Source organism: Misgurnus anguillicaudatus, chromosome 17 (assembly GCF_027580225.2).
Source record: "Misgurnus anguillicaudatus chromosome 17, ASM2758022v2, whole genome shotgun sequence".
NCBI lineage: Eukaryota > Metazoa > Chordata > Actinopteri > Cypriniformes > Cobitidae > Misgurnus > Misgurnus anguillicaudatus.
Window position 1 is genome coordinate 28,815,685 of NC_073353.2, and position 25,592 is coordinate 28,841,276.

The 25,592-nt window shown below is 37.6% G+C and overlaps 1 protein-coding gene across 4 annotated transcripts in view; it reads right to left on the reverse strand.

Annotated features, from left to right (window-relative positions):
• ncam2 (neural cell adhesion molecule 2) overlaps positions 1–15,787 on the reverse strand; it is a 269,337-nt gene extending 253,550 nt beyond the window's left edge. For 2 of the 4 annotated variants that reach the window (XM_055214609.2, XM_055214608.2), the window contains exon 1: positions 15,487–15,785. In XM_055214609.2, coding sequence (XP_055070584.1) covers positions 15,487–15,538 — 52 coding nt within the window. In that variant the 5' untranslated portion in view covers positions 15,539–15,785. Of the gene's footprint in view, positions 1–14,394; positions 14,440–15,486 lie in introns of those variants that run through there. The other 2 variants (XM_055214610.2, XM_055214611.2) reach the window with 2 other exon arrangements.
• Between the last annotated feature and the right edge of the window lie 9,805 nt (positions 15,788–25,592).

Here is a 25,592-nt window from a genome sequence, read left to right on the forward strand (position 1 = left end):
TATAAGGCACAACACAGTTTTAAATGAAAGAAATTTCCTTGGTATTGTCTGATGAGGAAGACATCCTGTTGTTTTCTGTTATTTTCACTTCTGATCTTCCTGTCTCTGTTCTTTCATTCACTCGCATTCGATACTGGATAGATTAAAAGACAAAAATATACTCTGTTAGATATCCTAGTACGTGACTGCATCAATAGGCAAAACTTACTGAGGAATATACTGTATGCCTGGAGCAACATAGTCAGACATTATTAATTGCCATAATGCTACTATAAGAATGCACAAAATAGATGTTAAACATGCGTATACAGTAGAAACCAAAGATGATTTCCAACTTGGGGCAATTGACATATTCGCTCTTTATACAAATATTTTATTAAAGATGTATAACAATTTTTGTATGCATGTTGGAGGGTTTTAGGGGTGAAAATTAGACAGTTGTTTGCGATTCGATACAGAATCAATGATCCCAGCCAGCAATATGATATATGCTGATACATCAAACATTCTTCAGTGCAATTACGATTTGATTCGATTCAATTTAATTATCGATACTTTAATATTACAAGCCTAGTTAAACAGTTACATTTTTTATAACTCATGAATGCAATCAAAATGTATAACATATTTTCTATATTTTTAAATAAAGAAAATAAATAATAAATAATGAAGGAAAAATGTCACATAAAATCAAACTTATGATGGCAACAGTCAAAGTCTTTAACATTTCAGCTGGTGCTGGCAAAGGTTTTCTGCCAATTTTTTTGTCCAATCCATTTTCCAAATACAAAATATTTCCAAACCCACAATTTGCATCCGATAGCATTCTGCCTCTTTCGCTGTGTTTACGCTGATACAACTGCTTTGTTGCTGCATTGCATTTACATGCTGAGACTAGCACATGAAAATAAACGAAAGTGCTCGCCTTGGCGAAAATGTCAAAATAAAGGTACCTCATACTGATATTTTAATTGTGGCATCGATGAATCGTATTGTTAGAAACTGAATAGTTAGAGATCCATATCAGGGTTTCCCGCAGAAAATCTGTTATTTTAGGTGGTAGGGTTAGCCAGGTGGGGGGGGCTGGGCAAACGCGTCATGACGAAAATGAAAATAAAACTTAATTTTGAAGAAACTATGACAGAAAATGAACACATACTAGATTATTAATGAATTAAATGTTTTTAATAGATTCCTCTAACAGGAATAGCTCCGTGATGAAGTGAAACTAAAGGGTTAATAAACACAAACTGAAGCAGATGTTGCAGAACGTCTAGCGAATGATGACAGATAGCGCGAAGATTGTATTTCCCACTATTAATTACATTATCTTAAAGGAGTGTAACTACTGTAGCATGTAAATAATGCACATAAATAACGTGAGCAAGAGCACTCAACAATTATATAGAATCAACAGGCACGTTCAACCTAGCTAGCAGGTTGCTCAAACAACAAAATCACCTGTTAACTTACTTTAAATTTGCAAGAACTATAGACTAATACAATAACAGGCTTAAATAAACCCAAAACATAAGTCCACTTACAGTTCACACGGACACGCGTTTTATCTACTGGCTCCAGACAGTGACAGACCACGTCTTTCTTTCATTTCGGCCGGTGTGAAGCGCGTCTGCGCTATTCTCCGAGATGCACTTGACGGCCTTTTATGCAGCTTTTTTTTTTTTTGAAAGACCTAGTTAAGGCGGTAGGGTTTTCCAACTTAGGCGGGCCGCCCGAACTGCAAAGTGCTGCGGGAAACCCTGCATATCGATGTATTGTTACACCCCTAGACTTGTAATAAAATTGTAGTCAGTGTATGCTTTATTACCTGTGCTTTTTGTTTTTCTATGCATTTTTTGTATATTCAAATAAAACACAGATTCCCTAATAGACTGTGGTTGGCCTTTTTGCATAAACCACATTTATTGGACATAATTATCGCTATTTATTGGACATAATTATTGTCCAATAAATAGCTTAAAACTTTAGTGTTTTGTCCATATATATCATACACCTCTTATTTTAATTGTTTATTCTAACCTGAGGGGGCATTACAAGCAAATATTGTACTTGGAATTGTAGATACTGTAGATACACACATGCTTATATACATCACAAAAATAACACACCAAAATGTAACTTGCTTATTAACCATTTTGTATACTGTATCTAGTAAACTGACAACTTCTTCCACAGTGCAACACTATGTACTTCTTATTCACATGTCCCCCATCTGACAACCCCTTATTCGGCCTATCGTTGACAACCTTCCAATTTCCTCCAGACTTTCTTTTACACATTCGACACCTGCTAATCTCACTATATCTCTCCCTCCGAATCATCGCTGCTGTTTTGGTCCATTCTAACAGCAAAGCCTCCTGTGGCTCACTAACAAGCACTCTCTTGCTCTTAAAGATCATGGGTCCTCCAATTTATTTCTGCCACTCCACATTTACCCGTCACTGATATCTCAAGCAACTATCCTACCAGTGGCCTTTCTTCCCACTTTATTTCATATGTGGCCACTTTCTTTCCCCTGTGGTCTAGACTGGTCCACTAACAAGTGCCTTACCCACCTTCTAGTAACCACTTTCCCAGTGGCTACGTGACCCTTCCTTTTTTTCCAATACTGCCCAGCTCGGAGTGCTAACAGGTGCCCTACCCGGCTAATTAACAGCATGCGTCCCCGAGTGGCTTTGGGACGGCTCATTTACACACGGTGGGAACCCTGTCTAATTGCATTTTCAGCAGGCTGATTAAAACCAAGCCATAAATCACTTACTGCAGCTGACTTTCAATTGAGCCATCAGACTCGGCCATGTGAAAACAACGCTAGTTTTCCACCCGGTACGACGTTTGTCAGAGCCGCAAATACAAAGCCTATCGGAAATTGTCCCGCGGTTTTGCAGGGCTGCTTTTTTGAGATACTGCTACATTGTACAAAGCAAATATCATTATGTTACCCACTTTGTAGATTTAATTAAAGAAGGGACTACTGGCATTGATTCAGTTGAGGATTTTGCACTTAAGGACATAAATAGAAAAGAAAGGGGGAGACAGTCAGAGAAAAATTCAATCAGATACCTCTAACTCTTTACACAGCCTGTGTAATGAACCAGGTCTGTCGATCTATAGTAAATGAGGATAATGTCCCTGGTGCCAGCCTTTCGGTCTGAACACACACACACCGCTAACATATATAAAGTGGTTATCAACTGGTTTTCAATAGACACACAAATCCAGCATACTGTATCTATCAAGTGGTTTGCTTCAGGACCCAAATTCAACACAAGGAAATAACTAGTGATTCAATACCAAAATTAACAGTACACCGAAAGTAATTTACATTAACATAACATTTCACAATATTGCAGATGAATTTTTAAGGTTTCATATTCCTGGAATTTAGTGCACAATACAAATTGCAAAAACTGGCACACTATCATGCACCCCGCTCATTTTGCCAACCATCATATTCATGTGGTTCCTAAGCAAAGATTTACTCTCAATACAATCATATTAATATTTCCTCACATCGCACACTACAAAAGCTGCAAGACCAGCACCGTAGTACAGCCCTGAGGAGAGAGAGAAAATCAAATCCCTGCCAAAAGAGACCATCAGATAAACATTGTCAGGCTCTCCATAACGCATCCTGAAACGCATCCAACATTACAAAAAGCAACCTAATTCCCACAGATACACAGATTCATTGCTACATTAATCATTAACCAACAACTGTCACATGATCTGACTTATCTGTGCTGTAAATAATGATCCTCCATGTGCGGCCCGGCTTCGGTTCCTCCACAGACAGCCGTGAAAGCTTTCATCACAGTGATGAAATGTTCTCAAGTTTAACTGTGGCAGCAGGGCAAAACAGACCTTTAATCATTCATTTACCTCTCTCTGGAAAGAAATATCATATTTACTTCTTAAAAGCGGTATTGATGTTCATCTCGCATCTCATTGCTGCAGTTCTTAAATTCGGGGCCACGCAAATACGTTTAAAGGTCACTTTCCAATGTCAAACTGCATTACCAATGACGGCACACAAAGACCTTACTCTGGTTATAAATACATTGAGAGGGCACAGCTTTCAGAAAAGCCTTAATGATCTCTACTGAAAATTTATTTGAATTTGCATTTAAATCTAAACAATCTTACTTTTGTGCGGATACCTTTAATTGTTGCTAAAACTACTAAATTTGTTTTTTTAGGGACATATAGGCAAAATTTTTAAAAATAACCAGAGCTAGAATGCTTGCACCTCATTATCACGTTCTTGTGAACAAAGATACTGTAGCCTACCATTATTTTCTGGCAGTGTTAGAAATTTAGCATGAGAGTACGACCTACACATACTGTGGCCCATGAAAATGCAACATAAAATGATGTATTGATCACCGAATCGGGTACGTTCAATGTTAACATTAAATATGTTTTAATGAAAAAACTCTACAGTGCTGAACTTAACAATGTAATAGTCATGAGGAACATTCAGTATCACTGTAAAACCTAACAGTTAACTTAACTCAAACCATTTAAGTAAACCGGTTGCATTAGACCATTTAAGTTTTAAAACGCATACATTTAAGTACTGTGAACTTGAGTCATGTGCAGTTGTGCACTAATATTTAAGTAGTGTGAACTTAAATTAAAGTGCATAACTGCATATGACACAATTTGTTTAAGTTCACAGTACTCAAATGTATGTGTTTTAAAACTAATGCAACCGGTTTACTTAAATTGTTTGAGTTGAGTTAACTTTTGGGTTTTACTGTGTGTAAATAAATACAGGCCAGGCTTACGTTCATGTAAACTACCAGACTGATCTCACGGAAAGTTATGTTATAGTCATGAAAAATTTTGTTCATTTATTAAATGTAATAAATTCAGCTTTTATTCGTGCCTTGAGCACGAAATTCTTTTTTGTGTCACTCGCACAAATTTCTATAAAACGTTTTGTGTGTCCGTTGCGCGACTTTCTTTTCCGCGTTTATTTAATGTATTGTTTTCTCTTTTTTTTTACTTTTTTCTTACCATTGTCGCTTGGGGTTGGGGTTAGAATCACTTTCTGTTACATTTTTAGACGTCCTAACCCAAACCCCAACTCCAGACGAGAATAGTTTTAAAAGCAGAAGAAAAACATGTAGATACATAAAACCTCATCCTAACCCAAACCCCAAATCTCACCCCAACCCCAAGGAACAATGACTTAAAAATAGGGGGAAAAATAAGAAAACAATACATAAAATGATATGAAATAGAAAGTCGTGCCATGGATATGAAAAACTATTTATAGAAATTTGTGCGAGTAACATGAAAAAGACATTCGTGCTCAAGGCACGAAAAAAGCTGCCATGGAAACTAAAAGATTAATACAATTTTTTGTGACTATAACATGACTTTCTGTGAGATCATGTTGAACCTACAGTAGCCTACATGCATGTTTCCTGTGCGAAAGTGGCAAAGATTACGAATTACCTTGGTGTGTTTGTTCATAACTAGTAATGACTAGGGATTTAACAGTTCATACTGCTCACGGTTCCGTTCGTATCAAGGTTGTATGGTTACGGTTTTAGTACGGTTTGGCTTTGGCAATGTTCAGAAAAACTGAACAAATCAACAGAACACTACTTTAGTTATTGACAAACTTATTTTTCTGTCCAGCGTTTCAAGAGTTTTAAACCACAACCTTTACAGCTGAAGAGCTTCATTGTTTTGACAAATGGCAATAAAAACATTTAGTGCGTCTGCTAGTATTGTTATTATGTCCCTGTCTGAATCAGAACTGTGTATAGAATGTTTCAGCAGTAAGAACATAAACAAACAGCCTTCGTGAAACACGTAACTTCCGGGAACTCCGCTAAGAATCAATAATAGTGGAAATTTTCGTTCATCTAAGTGACTCGTTCATTTTCAGTCCGTTCACCAAAATTATTCATTCAGATTCGTTCACTGATTCGTTCAGTGACCTTTATTTTAAATAAATATGCCAGGAGGTGGCGAAGATGTGTGTCTTATGTGTTATAAGACAATGAAATAGACTTTTAACAAAAACTCATTAGGCTTTAATAAAGCTAAAATTGTAAAATAGTACTAAGCATAATTTTAACCAGCTACAGAATACATTAAGACACACATACAGTTATAGCACATCTAATTTGAATTTGTTGTAAATAAAGACTTGCATGCTGTAATGTGATTGGCAGGTCTCCTCTGGTTCAGTCAGTCATCGGGTCCTCGTTCAAGAATCATATAATTTCGGTCATGTCGTTCATGACTTCGGTCATCAGACCCTCGTTCACAAATCATGTAATATCGTTCATGACTTCATTCAAATGCAGATGACTGACTAAAGTTCAGTGAAAAGGTGGATTCGTTTAGCAGCTCAAACCAATATTCTTCCTAACAGCCCACACTCAGAGACGACTGGCTAACAGAACAGCAGCCACACATTTACTTTGTTTTTACTACAGTAACCAGAATGACCAAGATAGTTGTAGTAAACTATATTAAACAGAATTACCACGTTTTACTACAGTAATTACCTTAATAGTGAAATAATTTGTATTAAGGTAAATAGTCTGCCTATGGTTACTATAACTTTACTTAATAGATTGTTTGCATTGCATTTGCTTTCTGTACGTGACGCCACTCATTCATTAGGTTGTACAAGTCATTCAGTTTGTTTACGTTTACGAACGCGATCTCGCTCTCGTTTAGACTCGGTCAGTGAAGGGCGTATTCGTTCAGCACATTGAGCCAATAATATGCTCGGCCACAGCGCATACTCGATCGCCATCGGCTCGTACTTTGTCACTCTTTGAAGGCAGAAAGAATGCCGCACCTGATTTGTCCGTGCTCCTTAAGAGGGGAGGGAGATTTCAGTGAACAAGAAATATGAGTCATGGATTGTGTGAACGAGAACGATTCGTTCACTTAAAAGATTTGTTCAAAAAGAACGATTCGTTCACGAACGTATCATCACTAATCAATAACAACAAAGTACATTTAGAGTAGTTTATTTCTGATAATAAGCTAAATAAACAACACGTAGATTACCTTAGGGCATAGCTAAAGCGTATAAAAAATGACACTGAGCTATTATTGCTGTTTAAAATGTGTACTATAATGTATACAACTACAAACCGGCTGCCAAACCTCCCTTCACATACTGTAGTGGTGGTTCATCGACGTCTCCCCCTGTCTTTTGGAAACCAAAACATTTGTTATTTTTGATGAGGTATTTGTTTCAGAGCTCATTTTAGTCACTAGTCAGACCATTTAACAAACAGAAACCGGAAGTAAAGTTCCAACCAGATGCGTAGCCGAGACAACACACGTGCGTCCGATTAAACTGTCTAGTAGTGGCTGTTTAGATTTTTTAAATGATGTTATCGGGTTGTCATGTGCAGGCTTATCGGTTAAACTCGTACCAACCCAAGGGAAGTGATGGCATGATTCAGATTTTTACTGAGAACCGTTACACCCTTAGTAATGATGTGTACTACAGTAAGTTACGTCATGGCCTACAAAACAGTAGGTGTCATCATCGTAACCTTTAACTGGTTAACATGCATTTTAATATAAAATTATTTGTTTCTGTTTAGCTGAAGAAAGAAAGTCAAATACAATGGAATGAGTAAATTATGAGAGAATTTTCCAAATTTAGTGAACTATTTCTTTAAGTTTAGCAATAACGCTTGGTTGCGAGTTGATATGAGATCAATTAAATATGCTCCACAAGGTTGATATGAGAACAGATAAATACGATCCACAAGTTTGATATGAGATCACCTAAATATGCTCCACAAGGTCTGTGACCCAAAGCTGCACCGAATTCTGTTTCAAAGGAGCTCACTGTACAATATTTGAAACATATTTTCATACCTTCTTTTCGTTTAATTCTACTTGTCCTCCTACATCTATCATTCACTTACATTTCCTGGCCATAGACTACCAACTTTAAAAAAAAGGTCAAGCAGTGCTTTTCAGATCCAGGGGGATAATGCAAGCTGATTGCTGACATACTTTCCACAATAATATTCTGCTTCAGAAATGACTGCTGACGTTATAGGCACTAGTCAAATGTGTGGTTGAGAGTCTTTAATTGCTTTGAGCAGACGTTTAAGTACATTTTAAAAAAAAGACATTAAATAAATAAAAAATACAGCACAATTGCCATCTCTCACTCCATTCACCCTACATGCACAAAATGTGTCTAAAAACCTTGAGTGGATTTGCATAATCACATTTTAATGTACGTTTAAGATAAAAGGGTGAACTTTTGAATGCAATTATAAATCAAACTTTTTGCCTTAAGAAAGACATCTATCACTCTGTTTACCCACAATTCCTCTAACCGTATGGATATACGAGACCCAAGCTTTACCCCCTCACCCAAGCTATGCCCATTCTTTATTCTCCAACTTTTTATAGTCTCTATTCATCACTGTCTTCTCATCTAAATGCAGTGTACACTTGCGAAGAGGGTGTTTGCTGCCAACACAGTCCCGCTGGGAAAAAAGTTGGACCGCTTTCCACGGGAGTCTTTTTCATCTTTTATCTGACCACAAGAAGCAATTACCTGCAAAACATTGGTGGTCTCAAATCCAAATTCTCGACATGTTACTGTTGTAATATCCATCTTCTAACACGTCCATTATACCATTGCTGGATAATTCACACAATCATGGCCTACCAGATCAATACGGCTGTAATCTTTAAGTGAATACTGCATCATTTTACGAACTTCTGAAACTACTAAGCTTGACTATATGAAAAATGTCCAATGGTTTAGCACACATCAGGCATGTTGTGTAAACACAGTTTTTTTAAGATGACAGAATTATGGGGTGGAGTACCGGTGGGTATACGGAACAATCAAAAGAGAACACCCATTAAAACAGGCATAATTTCACTAACAGTGCAATTGCACTATATTCTAAGGGACAGCATGCTGACTCTTAATACTTTTTAAATTGATTTTCATATAGAACTCCCACGGGGGGCAATTCCATTTCCATACAAGCTTGTGTGGCACTCTATTCACTCAATTAATTGCATAATACGATCAATTTCTGCACCGAGAGGAGTCACACACCAGCGTTTTCTCATAAGAACAGCTTAATGTTTTAGCCTTTTATAGCACAAACCAAGTTCTATTACGCAGTGTAAAATCACAGACAGCATAGCTGGAAAAATTTAAAGAGAAATTGTAGTATTTTCGATATCTCATCCCTGGAGCCACAGGAGGCCTGAGAGTAATACTGGAATTTTACACGTTTGCCCAGAGCTGGTGATATACGAAACCATAGATCCTTGTAATTGCCTTTGAGAGTCAATGGAAAGAGAATTCTCTAAGTGGAATTAACAGCAGGCGTTTCTTAAGACCCTCAGACAGGCTTTCTACTATTGATGGTGCAAGAGTATCAAGAGAGATTCAAAGACGACTTAGCTTTCTTCCATACCCATTCCCCTGACTTAACGATTTTACGATTAATAAAAAGCAACAATAAAGCCCCACCACTAGCACCGCCCCTAAACCAAAGGTCACTGGGGCGAAAGCAAATTGTATTGAAACGTACGAATAAATATGACAATGGAGAAAGCACAAATTCCTAAGAAGCTTGTAAAATAGTGGGTTCAAGTCTTATTTATTAGCTGGTAAGTTGTGTTTACAACGTCAGGTGGGTTCAAGTCACTTTCGTCAGTGCAAGATTGCGGTGAATTTCCTTAAAGGGCACCTATAGTCCGATACACGATTTTACATTTCCTTTGATGTGTAAGTGTGTATAAGTGCATGTTAACGATATGCAAAAAATACAAACCCCAAAGTAAACGATGATGCGAGTTATCGTCTCCAACATAAATCTCTTTTCTTGGACTACAACAAACACAAGGGTTGTAGGTAATAGTTTACTTCCTAGGATTGGTGATGTAGACAAGACCGACATTATCATAAGTCTTACCTCTTTGGACTCACAGCCTGTAAGTTGAAGGATTAGTCAAATTTCTTTTAAAAAATCCAGATAATTTACTCACCACCATGTAATCCAAAATGTTGATGTCTTTCTTTGTTCAGTCAATAAGAAATTATGTTTTTTGAGAAAAACATTCCAGGATTTTTCTCGTTTTAATGGACCCCACCAATTAACAGTTTTAATGCAGTTCAAAATTGCAGTTTCAAAGGACTCTAAACGATCCTAAACGAGGCATAAGGGTCTTATGTAGCGAAGCGATTGCCATCTTTTTGCAAGAAAAATAAAAAATATGCACTTTTAAACCACGACTTCTCGTCTTCCTCCGGTCGTGTGACACACCAGCGCGACTTTCCGTAATACGTCATCACATCAAGAGGTATTGAAACTCCACCCCACCCCAGTGTTTACAAGTGTGGAGAAAGAGGACCGTTCCGGCGTTGTTGTATGTCAAATGATAGTAATTCATGTTTTTGTGTCAGTTTATTCTTTAAAATGGTCAGCTGATGTGCGTTTCATATATGTAACACGTGACCTTTCGACGTCATTACGCAATGACGTGAGTTCGGGCTGGCTCGTCACACGGCCGGAGGAGGAGGAAAAGTTGTGGTTTAAAAGTGCATATTTTTCATTTTTCTTGTCAAAAATGACAATAGTTTTGCTAGATAAGACCCTTATGCCTCGTTTGGGATTGTTTAGAGTCCTTTGAAACTGCAATTTTAAACTGCATTAAAACTGTCAAGTGTTGAGGTCCATTTAAGTCCATTAAAATGAGAAAAATCCTGGAATGTTTCCCGCAAAAACCCAATTTCTTCTCGACTGAACAAAGAAAACCATCAACATTTTGGATGACATGGTGATGAGTAAATTTTTTTAAGAAAATTTACTAATCCCTTAACTCCTGTCAGCATTGCATTGTGACCAAATCTTTCAAACATGATAAGGAGCGTCACATCACATTCCTGGCTGGCGTCAGAGGTATTCAAGCCAATCACAACATACAGATAAGCTGGCCAATCAGGGACACAGCGCTTTACAAATTGATGAGTTTTGTACAAAATATGTGCGTTACAAGAATAGAGTGAAATCTAGAGCTAAAAAAAATTTACATTATGTGGAAAATAATGTGTTTTTTGAAGCATAAACCACACGAACACATTGTATCATCCCAATAAAAATAACATTGTTTTTTTTAAATGAAAAAGGGGCACTTAAAATTACACGAAAATACAGTAAGGTTTGTTAACTCTACTTACAAAAAACTAAAGAATAGGTTCAGACATGCCCAAACTCGAGTTTCCCAGTGGTATTTATGATTTTGTGGTAGTGTTCATGTGCCTTTATCTCGTAAATCCGATATATCCGAGATGAGTTGAATGCACCAAAAGTTACAAAATGCCATGAGGCTGTCTTGTTTTTTTTATTGAAATGTATGCATTTTAAATTCAGATTGATGCATCATTCATGATTTCCACTGATGTATGGTTAGGAAATTACAATATTTGGTTGAGATAAAACTATTCGAAAATCTGGAATCTGAAGGTGAATCTGAGGAAAATCGAAATATTGAGAATCACCTTTAAAGTTGCAGAAATAAGGTCCTTAGCCACATAGAGATAGATAAATACACAATTTAGCTTTTGAAAATAATAAGCAAACTAAATAAACTCAAAGCATGAAGCACATAAACTAGATGACAACCTTGACACTACTGTTAAAACTCGCAATAAACACTGGGACACTTAAGTGAGAAATTGTAACATTATCACTTGTTAACATCTCTAATATGGCACAGTGCGTGGTTAAGTCATTTGAGGGCTCATTTCTATTATCTTTTCTTTACACACACGCTTTTTTTCAACTCATGAACCACCACATCCCACAGACACATCCTCAGAGAGCGTAATACGGCTTTCCGTATCAAGCACTACACACACAGCACACAATTCCAGGCCATAAATCTATTAATGCTTCACTGTTAGCATTCATTGGGAGATTTGGAGAAATCCCATCATTACAGTACTTAACACCTCAAAGGACTGTGTCCACCGAGACCAGCACTGCACACGATTTATCACCAGGATCCTCAGTTAAAGCAGACTCACATACAAACACTGCTATGAGCCAACCTACAATAACAAAGAACAGAGAGCCAAGAGCTGGAGTGCTAATGGATATCGGCACAGCAAATTGCTCTCCCTCTCTGAAGACAATCCAACAATCCTGTATCATAAAAACGTAAGTCAAACAGGGATCTAAACCTTTCTGAGACTACCAGAGCTCACTTTCTTATCCAAGCAATCCAAGCAGCAGGTGGATCCATAGCACAGTGATGAAATTCCTGAGAGAATGCTAACGTAAATTACAGCTTAACTGCCGTCACGCTATCAAGCATCACTCTAACAAGCGTATATCATCATGGGATTTTAGTGATGATGAACTGATGAACAAGCCAGGGTTCACTGCAGCTGTCAGTCATAGACATTTCAAAGAAAACAGAGAAGCATCAATTAGCGAAGCTGGATGTGGTTATACCAGGCCCCAGGCTGACATCATAATATGACTGGTTGTGTACCACTAGACTAGTAATAAATGCTGTTGACGTACAGATTCTTAATGAAGTCACATTAAAGGTGCCGAGAAGCGATGCAACCACAAAACTAAAGTTTAACATTTTAAGTGGGCTGTGCACATATCGCGTCTTTTGCGCACTCAAGTTTGTTATTTCAAATGTAGGCGCGCGGTATGCATGCTAATAATGGAAGCGACGCGCTTGCGACGCACTCGTTTTTTTCCAGGCTCTTTCGCACTGCATCGAGTTAAAAACACTTTTCAGAATGCCGCAAGCAGACAGGTCATGTGACAAGAACCTTCACTTCTAGCGTTTTCCACGCGTTTTTAGGGACGACATGTGAACGGTCCCTTAAGCATGCTGTGGTATTTCTCCTAAAATAGCAAATAGGATTTAGTTTACCTAGGGCTGGACAATTTTTGTGTATATTTTTCTGTATCAGTTGATATTGATAATTAACACAAAAAAGTGATCAATTGAGGCACAATACAAATGAGAATTCAGTTTGTTTTTCTTTTTTTGCAAATTTTGAAAAGATTCACTTTACGTATGGATGGAAACCCAGCTACTGCTGCTCATCTAAGTCTAACTAAGTGAGTGACCTTGTTATTGTAAACATAGACTGCGTGCGGCATCCGGAAGTGCAGTATGCAAAATGCATGTGCGCAGCATTTCGCAAACATTATCGATCACTTATCGAACCATCATTATCATTCTATCTGAAAAAATTATATAGCCAACATTATTGTTATCGAATTATCGACAAGCACTAAGTTTACCTCACGGCCTGGAATCTGCTGAAAAGCTTGAGTGTATGATGTCATACAAAATGTTTGTCTATATTGGTGAATGAAATGTTTTGAAATGCTTACATATCTAAATGCAAATTTTGGAGCATAGTTTAAAGATATTCTTAGGGCTAACACATTGTACTAAAAGCCAAAACTTAAATTTTGATATTATTGGAATCTGGGGCTTTGACAAAGACCTTTGTAGAAACCCTTGTTTTTAAGAGCGTACAACCACATTTACAACCACAATGTGACTATAATTTCTGCTGCAATACCACAGTCACCATAGCCAATAATGTGTTCCTCTAAAATCATATTACTATTGGATATCCTACAAACAATGTAAGCAACACTGGGAACATTTCTGGTATTCCTCATGGATAATCTATATTTACGGTTAGTCTCCATTGTTCCATAAGCCTATACGTATACCTATACATACTATACATACATACTATTTCAGTGTCTTTGCATAAAAGTATACATTGCAATATGACAAATTCAACTTTTAACTTACAGTCTAAAATGCCAGGTTGTAGGTTAACCCAACTGATGGGCTGGCCTTAAAAATGTCCATATTTGATCTATAGCATTGGTTAGCTAAACCGAATGACAGTTTGTCCATACCAATCCCTGCTGAAAAAAACAGCATCAAACCAGCATGGGAATTATGCTGGTCTATGCTGGTCTTGCTGGTATGACCAGCATGGGATGCTGGTGCTAGTGCTGGTTTAGCTGGTGTTCACTAGCAAACCAGCACCAAAACACAACATATGTTGGTCTTGCTATGCTGTTTTTTCAGCAGGGATCATGGGTACCAACCCAGTATTTTTAGAGTGTAAATAAATATTAAATGGTGGCTGTATATTGGTGCTGTGCAGTTGTACGGTCATGTTAAGGGCTGTGTGAAAATGCATTGTTATCAATTGAGCTTTCAACCCCTCACAGATCTGCAATGTAAACAAAGAGCATCACCACGTCTGGTTTAAGAGCAACTCAGATCCGTAGAAGCTATTTCACACAAATGATTTATCAGTAAACTTACTCAGTTGCTCTTTTAAAAATATGGACACTCCTTATCCTTGGTGGTCGCGCCTTGTAAATGGGTGAATACGCAGCGCTCTACCCCCACCTGCCGTCGAGTGGGAAGCACGAGCCGCTGCGTGCGCAGACGCATACACCGCCCAGTCAACTTTCACAGCTGATGATCAAGTTCAAGTGAGATCAGTGGAGCTGCTTTCCGATACATGCATTCATCCCCACATGAAAAATACTGTAGTGTACTTTAATATTTACAGTAGTAAACTGTAGTAAAATATATACTATAATTATTTTTTTACTTTTTAAATGATAAAGTCATATTATTACTATTAAATCAATGTACTATGGTTAATCGCCTACTTAAGAAATCAGCAAATTACTAGAGCATACTACAATTTATTGCAGTTTACTATAGTAAATACTAAAGTATACTACAGTGTTTTTCATGTGGGCTGACGTGTGTTTATGTTTATCTCCTGCTGGTGGGCTGGTGCTAATTTATCCAGTAAACTTGACATTTGTCGTTGTTAACATGCCATATTTATCAAGCAAATGTCATTTCCCCAATGAAATTACTTATGTCAAATACATCAGACAATCATGGGATTTTTCTAATCAATTAAATGTTAGTCAAATAAAAAACAAATGGCATGCATTTGTCCATCAAAAGAACACATTTTATGTCAAACAAGTAAACTGCATTACAAATACTGCAATTTTAACATACACTCCAGCTGCAAAAAGTTACTTGTTGTCGGTGAGTCAATGCAATCCATATCTAGGCTGCATCTAATAAAAGGTAGATCTCATCCAGTATACCTCTAGAAACGCATGCAAGACTTCGCTGCCGATTCTCAAGCCCCTATTAAGTCTATGATAACAAGTGCAAACAGAGATGCTTTGCACTCCAAATAAAATCAAAGCTTAATCTATCAAAAGAAATGTTTTCTTCAAAGATACGTGCCCGAACTGCAAAGCACCACACAACAAATCCCCCACTCCTACGTCCCCCTCATTCAGATAGACCCCTTCATCGCCATCCAAGTATTTTTTTCTCACACTTCTCATTTTCATGTTCACAATCGTTCGTGCATACCTTGACTGCCACCGACGAGCAATCCGAGGAAACAGACGAAGGTCCGAATCATTTTCAGCAGGTCCTGCTGGACAGCAGCCGGTGCACGAAGTGAGTTGAACGGACGTTGGTTAGGAGACAAGCGGCACTCGTTCCCGGTTCTATGACTCCGTGCTTGTCAGTCGCTGGGCGCGCACACGCTCGTTCACTGGTTACGCGCTCACTGTCTGCCACAACCGGAATGTGTTGAGGAACAGTAAGCAGCTGCTTCAATGCAGCACTCTTTCAAATGCGTCCAACCTGAGCAACCTACCAGCAGCAGTGAAGCCTGGCAGGTAAAACCAATACCCATCATCAGTTCAGTCACTGCTGGTATTGATTGTTGAGAAGTTCCAAATTGAGGTACATGGGGTTACAAAAATTTCTAAATTGAAAATGAACACACTTTAATGCTTTGGAAAAAATTTAAATGAAGAAAAGTTTGTAGAACATGAAAAAGATTTTAGGTCGAAGATGCTCCTCACATCAAACTGAGCTAACAGGAATCAGGTTTCAAACACACTTGTGGAGTCCATTCCAAAGCATTTTGTGAAAGAGAATGGTTGCATATTTTATTAAATTTTTCCTTAAATGTTATGATGATAATCTGATTAAATAATAAAAAATAAATCAGAAAAATGCAAAAGTGAAGCATTTTCACTAGTGGTGTCCGACCATACTGTACCGTATCATTTTCAGAGTAAAATCAAATCACAGTAGGAATTTTGTTGTTTCTGAAATAACATTCTTGTCAACCAATCCTATCTCTGTCTAGACGGTTTCAGCAGTAACAACATAAACAAGCGGCTGTCGCGGTCCGCACGTAACTTCCGGTAAACTCCGCTAAGAATAAATAACAACAAAGTTCTTTAAACGTAGTTTATTTATATAAAAAGGAAAAAAAACAACACATAGATTACCTAATAGGAAACCAAAACATTTGTTATTTTCGACGAGGCATTTGTTCAAGAGATCAGTTTAGCAACTAGTCAGACCATTAAAAAAACGAAACCGGAAGTAAGGTTTGGATCCAGACGTGTATCACGTGCGTCCGATTAAAACCGTCTATAGATATAATTAGTTGCTAAGAAATATCATATACCAACACAATCTCACGATTTTCCGCTTTTTTTCGCGCCATTGAGCGCGAATGTCTTTTTCGTCTCAGTCAACACGAAATTTTTATTAATAGTTTTTCGTGTTCGTGGCACAACTTTCTTTTTCGTGTCATTTTATTTATTGTTTTTCCTATTTTCCTATCGTTTTTCCTATTTTTAAGTCATTGTCGCTTGGGGTTGGGGTTAGATTGGGGGTTTGGTTAGGATGTCTGAAATGTAACAAAAAGTCATTCTAACCCCAACCCCAACCGACAATGGTAAAAAAATAGAAAAAACCCAATGAGAAAACAAAACATAAAATGATACAAAAAAGAGAGTCGTGCCACAAACACACTAGAAATTCGTGTTGACTGCACTGTCAAAGATAAAGGTACGAAGCTGTCATTGGGGCAGTACCCTTTAAAAAAGGTCCTAATATGTACCATTTAGGTACAAATATGTTCCTTTAAAGGTACATTTTGGCAGTTCAAAGTACTAATATGCACTCTTTGGGTACAAAGGTGTACCTTTTTGAAAGGGTACTGTCCCAGTGACAACTTTTGTACCCCCATTTCTGAGAGTGTGAGACGAAAAAGACATTCATGCTCAATGGCACGAAAAAAAAACGGAAAATCGTGTCTATGATCACAAATAAATTAAAGGTAGGGTAAAAGATTTGATCCTGAAACATTTTTAGTTATGCGGGTTAAAAGTCTCATCCTGATGGCAATCACTGTATTACGTTTAAATGTATTTGTAGAAATTGATGTCATCTGTGAAAGGCGTAGGACCAAAAAATGTTCAACCAATCATAGATTTCGGTCCGAACGGACGTTTCCTTTTTTGTCCCTCATACGTAAGCGTAATTTGAATGCCCACTGCAGTCCACGCAGACACCATACGTCATCGGCGCGTTCACGTGCGCTCACCTCCTGTCTGTAAACAGCGAGAATGGCAATCTTTTCTGCTGAATTGACAACCTACACAGGAGGCACAAAACGAACGTTTTATAACAACAACAGCAAAAACTGCCTGGATCAGCAAAGAGCAAAAACCCAAATTAACATTGGTAACTTTACTGCTTTACCACGAGATACAAACAGCTGCAGGAGACAAAGGGTCTGAAAGAGTCGTTGCACTGTTTATTTTGGTAAGGTAGGTACGCGATATGTTTGTATTGAGAGGGATTCAGGTATTCTACTTCGATGAAACATTGTGTTGCTTATGAAATTGTGTTCGTTTACGGATTAGCGTAACAATATAGTTACTACATCTACACAACCGAAAGTGTGCCTAAACTAATTCTGATGTAAACACGTTGTTTATGTTGGTTATTTTGGAAATGTTATTCACTTTGTACTGCAAAGTTTTCTCACTGGTGAATGAGACATGAGATGTGACCGTCTGATCTGTGTGTGTTCATGTGTTTTGGTGAATGAGACATGAGATGTGACCGTCTGATCTGTGTGTGTTCATGTGTTTTGAAAGAAGCGTGACTTTGGATGGCGATTTGACTGGAGGATGGGGTCGTTATTTCATTGCTAGGCGGCTAATGTTAGCATTTTTCAAAATGTGTTACCCTACCTTTAATCAAATATTTTGTGACTATAACACGTCTTGTCGTGAGATTGGGTTGAGTATACGTGTCACAAATGCACATAAACACAGTATGTAACTTTGAAAATGATTTCTATCATGCATGTGGTGTATGAGTATTTGCAGGACTATGGGGTGATTAGTAAAACGTATTACTTTTCCCTCTCAGAGAGATTTGCTCATTGAACAATTTCCCATGGCGTTTGGGTTGTTTATCTTTAATTCATTGTAGCAGAGGGTCCAATACTACAGGAATGTAAGGTAACTTAAAACCCTCCAAAGACCTCCATCCAGTTGGTCTATTACTTCAACCCACATTCATAAACCTGTTCCCTTCAAGTCCACTTTTTGTCTGGACAAAGACACAATTCTTCTTTTATAAGAAATTATGGTGGAACTTTAAGTGACTACCGTATAAGCACTTCTGTGTCCCTCTGGACAGGCATGACAGGTTATAAATCTGTATGAGTCAGAATATGATACTGAAAGAGGCTAAAATGCCATCAGTCCACTACATTAAAGTATAAAGTTAATCCCAAAATATAAATGTTGTCATATTGTTTGAGTGACTCCCAAGACTGAACGTCCCTGGTTATGAACAAAACTATATTTCATGTTTTTCTCTTAGCTCAGGTTCTTAAATCTCATTTGCAATTGCATTTGTGCCTTACAATCAGTCATAACCAATTAGATTAAGCTCATAAACTTGAAAATTATGAGCAAAAAATCATTTAAGACTCGAAAATACTTTCTTTAATTAAAACAATTCTTCTTGACATTGCGTATTGTCCCTGCAGAGAATAAGATTCTGGAACAGAGGCTCAGTGTGTGTTGAGGTAAAGCATGGCTATGGTTCTGTTTACCAGGAGCTTACTGTTGTTTATTTACCTAAGGAGATGTGCACTGAACATGGAAAGAGCGGAGCATTGGGGAAAACAGATGGCAATGGGCCACTTAACACAAATATGCAGAGAACAGCACCAATATGAGGGTGTAAATCCTGTCAAATATCAATTTCTACAAGTGAATGAAAATTGATTTTTAAGATCATCCTCAGAATAATGTACTATGCATTAAGCTCTCAGATGTAACAAATAGTTGAAGTACATAAGAATGATTTTTATACCACACTACAATACAAATTTTAAAGGCTGGAAGGAAGGCATTTTCCAGTATGCAAATACATAATTATAATTTTTCAGTGTAGCTCAACAAATAGTTGAAGTACATAATAATGATTTTTTTATACCACACTGCAATACAGATTTTAAAGGCTGGATTGAAGGCAATTTTCAGAATGCAAATACACAATTGTGCTTGTAATTTTCAGTAACACTTTACAATAAGGTTCTGTGCATTAGCAAAAACAATTTTTACACCATCCAGAATAAAAAAATATGACGGATCCAAACAACAGCTTGATATCAAAGCCTTATTGTCAGTGTTCCCATGATGCAAGTTTAGCAGCTGAGTCAGAACTGATAAGACTGTTCTCAGCTTTGATTCAGTAATAACGTTTGAAATGTCCTCAAGGCTGCAAGCGTCCAACTACAGTCAGCTGAATACCCACAGCCTTTTCAGGAGCCAATACAAGTTTAATGCATCTCAAACAAATCTCTTTTTGACTTTCATAAAAATTTCGGATTTATTTGGAGCCTATAAAAGCAACATATAAAACGCGTATTTCAAGAAGCAAGTGGCAACTATTTTTGAATTATGCCAGACAGTTTTTATATTAAAGATATATTATGTTTTTTTATTCCTGACTTTACTAGAAGGTGATTCGCTTCAGTTCGGACACATGCATTTGATCTGTCAAATTCATCTTAATGCTTATACACTCACCTAAAGGATTATTAGTAACACCTGTTCAATTTCTCATTAATGCAATTATCTAATCAACCAATCACATGGGAGTTGCTTCAATGCATTTAGGGGTGTGGTCCTGGTCAAGACAATCTCATGAACTGCTAACTGAATGTCAGAATGGGAAAGAAAGTGATTTAAGTCATTTTGAGCGTGGCATGGTTGTTGGTGCCAGATGGGTCGTTCTGAGTATTTCACAATCTGCTCAGTTACTGGGATTTTCATGCACAACCATTTCTAGGGTTAACAAAGAATGGTGTGAAAAGGGGAAAAATCCAGTATGTGGCAGTCCTATGGCTGAAAATGCCTTGTTCATGCTAGAGGTCAGAAAAGAATGGGCCGACTGATTCAAGCTGATAGAAGAGCAACTTTGACTGAAATAACCACTCGTTACAACCGAGGTATGCAGCAAAGCATTTGTGAAGCCACAACACGCACAACCTTGAGGCGGATGGGCTACAACAGCAGAAGACCCCGCGGGGAACCACTCATCTCCACTACAAATAGGAAAAGAAGCTACAATTTACACGAGCTCACCAAAATTGGACAGTTGAAGACTGGAAAAATGTTGCCTGGTCTGATGAGTCTCAATTTCTGTTGAGACATTCAGATGGTAGAATCAGAATTTGGCATAAACATGCCTTGTTACCACTTCGCAGGCTGGTGGTGGTGGTGTAATTTTAGGCCCCTTAGTGCCAATTGGGCATCGTTTCAATGCCACAGCCTACCTGAGCATTGTTTCTGACCATGTGCATCCCTTTTTGACCACCATGTACCCATATGTATCAATATGGGCCAACATTTCTAAAGAATGCTTTCAGCACCTTGTTGAATCAATGCCACGTAGAATTAAGGCAGCCATGAAGGCGAAAGGGGGTCAAACACAGTATTAGTATGGTGTTCCTAATAATCCTTTAGGTGAGTGTATATCCCTAATGACAATATACAAATGACAGCAGAAACTATTAATTTTTATTTAACATTTTACAAAACTCTTTCATAATGACTTTTATACTCTAATTAAAACGGACAGCGCCAACTGCAGATTAGGGCGTAGTACATTTAACAATTGTTTTCTCAATAAGGTTATTATGCTTAGAAAAGATTGATAAACAGGGAAGCCTCTCAATTTCAAGCTCCTCTGCTCCTGACAGACAAAACACTTTGTAACTCTCTAGATAACATCATTAATGATTATAAGTGAAATGAATATTTTGTCACAGTCAAATGCTCCGCATACAAGTCACATAAAAAGGCTTTAAATATGTAGTTGAGACACAAAGACAGAGTTGATATGATATTAATGACTCGTAGACACAGAGACCAAGTGAATGAGAGGCTGATGTGTTAAGGGTTTACAGTCTAGTTCAGAACTTCTCTACCTGTGAGCCCGGAGCACAGAAAGTTATAGATCTTTATTATTACATCCTGGACCATAATTCAAAGGTGGAACAAATTCAGCACCACTGATTTAAGATAATATTCCCTAAAAGATTACCCAGTTATTCTGTCAAACTTTTGATCAAGTATGAACAGGGCAAGAGAATGAAAGTTAGACTGACATTTCAAGAATGTTGCTGATATAAAATGTCATTTATTTCTTATCAAGAATAAATTTAAACTTGTGGTCATGACCAGTGTTGGGTAAGTTATTTAAAAAAAGTAATTAATTACTAGTTACTAATTACATCTTCAATCATGTAATTAGATTACTTTACAAATTACTCTCTCCAAAAAGTATTTAATTACTTATTACTAATTACTTTCTAAGTCCTATTTAGTACATGATACAAGGATAGGCTTGAAATGGCTCGAACAAATAATATATAAAAGTACATCAATTATTCTGGTCCCACTTTAGGGTCCAATTCTCTCTATTAACTAACTATTAACTACTTTTGCCTCAATATACTCCAACAACTAATACTAAGGAATGTATAAATTTTAAATATTGGTAGAAATGGGGAGGGTTAAGGATGTAGAATAAGGTTTTGCAGAATCAGGCATTAATATGTGCTATAATAAACAGCCAGCATCTCATTAATATTAATGCTAATAATTAATGCCAGTTAATAGTAGGGTGACCAGACGTCCCGAAAAATTCGGGACAGTCCCGAAATCTAAGCTGCTGTCCCGAATCCCGAATCCTGCTCTAATTGTCCCGAAAATCATACTGAAGCTAAATCTTAATCCGAATCCCGCTTTAATTTCCCCGAAAATTATACTAAAGCAAAAGCTTGAGTAGTAGCTGTCTGATAAAACATGAGCGAGGAGGTTAAGTCATCCTGCAGCCAGCCCCCGCCGGCTGCCCATTGGCTGCAGCCAGCCGCCGCCGGCTGCCCATAGGGCTTGGGCGCCGCGTTGCATTCTGGGACGTGGCGGCCATGTTGGTGGCCTCGCGAATGTAATCATACAGCAAGTTGAACGAGGAGAAGCGGCAGAGTTGGGAGAATTAAAAGAAAGAAAAAAGATGTTAAAATCCGGAAAAGTATGTGTAATTTACTGGAATACGTTAAACAGGGAAGCAGGGACCGGTATGTGGACAAAATTGGAACTATTAACGGTTGGGATCCATATGAAAAAAGAGTCATTTAAGATAACAGCGTGGTTGTTGTAAGAGCACGATTTCACGCCAATCTGTAAGCAAAGTCACGTATGACCTAGCTTCACAAGTAGCTTAGTTAATGCAGCAGTTTTTGCTGTCAGCAGAGGGATAGCAACAGAAAGATGAATGTTGAAATGTTCCCGTATTTTGGGCGAGTAAACCGGGACATTTCCCTTATGTTCAATGTTGACTTAAGCTATATAAATTAATATTCAGATGTTATACTTCACTGTCGTATATATAAATGTCATTTATATGTCATGTATACACATTACTGAGGGGTTGAGGTTAATGTTTGGTTTCCGATATTGAATAAAACATAATGAAGTTTTGTTCTTATCTGTCATTTTTAATGTAAATTACTTTTAATGTGTTACTTTATTATTAATACAGCAACGGTTTACCATGGTTGAAAAAATAACGACAAATTAATCAAATTAAGACACACGATTGAGAGAAAGTATGTATAAACAGAGCGCAGCATGGAGCGCAGCAGTAAAGGAGGCAACCAACATGGCCGCCACGACAAGTAATGACGTCACGACGCCCAAGCCCTATTGGCTGCAGCCAGCCGCCGCCGGCTGCCCATTGGCTGCAGCCAGCCGCCGCCGGCTGCTCATTGGCTGCAGCATCTTGTTTTTATACTGTAGGCTCTCACTGTGCTGGCAGCAGTTAAAAACTCCGCGAAATATGCTGACGTTGTATTGTTTCTATTAATGTATCTTATTCATCTATATGCACAAAGACAATAGGACCTTTTTGTTTTATAGAGTTGATTAAGAGAGCGAAAGTTGCAGCAGCCGCGAGGACAGTTGAAAGTGCAGGCAGTGACAGTCAGTCGCGTGAAGGAGTCAGATTGGTCGAGGGCAGGCAAGGCACTTTGTTAAAAAAAATACTTCTATACGTATTATATAAATTTATACGCATATGTACCTATATTAATAAAAATATGATTAGTTCAGTAACTTCAGTTTGAAAATCCTTATTTTTATTATAAAATAAAGAAAACTATTATTGTATGAATTATTATTGTATAAAGTATAAAATACTATACGTATTATATCAATTTATTTATATGCATATGTACTTATATTAATATGATTGATTCCGTTTGAAATTCATTGTCTTTTATTATTAAATAAAATTCATAAATAAAACTATTATTGGATGACCCCCCCCCCCGTCCCGAATTTCAGCCAATCTCATCTGGTCACCCTAGTTAATAGTGAGAATTGTAAACTTAAACCATGTTAAATCCACTTTTGTATTATAGTATATATAATTGTTTATATATAGTCCATACACAGTATTTAGTTACATCAAACGTAACTGTAATTAGATTACAAAAAAATAAGAGTAATCCCTTACTTTACTTTTTCAAAGGAAAAGTAATTTAATTACAGTAACTAATTACTTAGTAACTAGTTACACCCAACACTGGTCATGACCCAATACACTGTCAAATAAATTGTTTAAAAAAATGGTCTCAAGCTGTCACTGGGTACCGTAAAGGTCCTAAGGATCAGGTACAGATACATTTGGCACCAATATGTACAGTAAATTTAAGGTACTAATATGCACTCTTTGGTACCAATGTACACTCACCTAAAGGATTATTAGGAACACCTGTTTAATTTCTCATTGATTCAAGCTGACAGAAGAGCAACACTGACTGAAATAACCACTCGTTACAATCGAGGTATGCAGCAAAGCATTTGTGAAGCCACAACACGCACAACCTTGAGGCGAATGGGCTACAACAGCAGAAGACCCCACCGGGTACCACTCATCTCCACTATAAATAGGGAAAAGAGGCTACAATTTGCACGAGCTCACCAAAATTGGACAGTTGAAGACTGGAAAAATGTTGCCTGGTCTGATGAGTCTCGATTTTTGTTGAAACATTCAGATGGTAGAGTCAGAATTTGGCGTAAACATAATGAGAACATGAATCCATCATGCCTTGTTACCACTGTGCAGGTTGTTGGTGGTGGTGTAATGGTGTAGGGGATGTTTTCTTGGCACACTTTAGGCCCCTTAGTGCCAATCGGGCATTGTTTAAATACCAGCATAGTTTCTGACCATGTACCCATCCTCTGATGGCTACTTCCAGCAGGATAATGCACCATGTCACAAAGCTCAAATTATTTCAAATTGATTTCTTGAACATGACAATGAGTTCACTGTACTAAAATGGCCCCCACAGTCACCAGATCTCAACCCAATAGAGCATCTTTGGGATGTGGTGGAACGGGACCTTCGTGCCCTGGATGTGCATCCCACAAATCTCCATCAACTGTAAGAAGCTATCCTGTCAATATGGGCCAACATTTCTAAAGAATGCTTTCAGCACCTTGTTGAATCAATGCCATGTAGAATGAAGGCAGTTATGAAGGCGAAAGGATGTCAAACACAGTATTAGTATGGTTTTCCTAATAATCCTTTAGATGAGTGTACTTTAAGGTGCAAATGTGTACTTTTTGAAAGGGAACCGCCCCAGTGGCAACTAGGGAAATTTTTTTATTCATTTCTTTCTGAGAGTTTGTAGGTCAGATGTTCATTCTAATAGGATCACAGACAACAGGGAAAAACAATGCACAAATATAATGCAACCAACTATATAAAAATAGCACAAATAAATAATGTTTTTAGATTTCGAATGGGATAAGAAGAGAGAACAGATAAAGAGTATCAAATAAAAGCCCAAAATTGTCAATCTCTTCTAGATGATTAGTATCCCAACACATTCTCACTCCCCAGGGCGTCAAAATCTGAAGCATGTTCAAACGCCTTCAGCATCAGTATGAAGACGCGAAGGGTGCCCCTATACAGTACGTAACTATATCAACGAAATGGGAACTCTGTTGCTTTCATGCTAATCCCTGAGCATCGGATATACACCAAAGGGCATCCCGGAAGGTGAT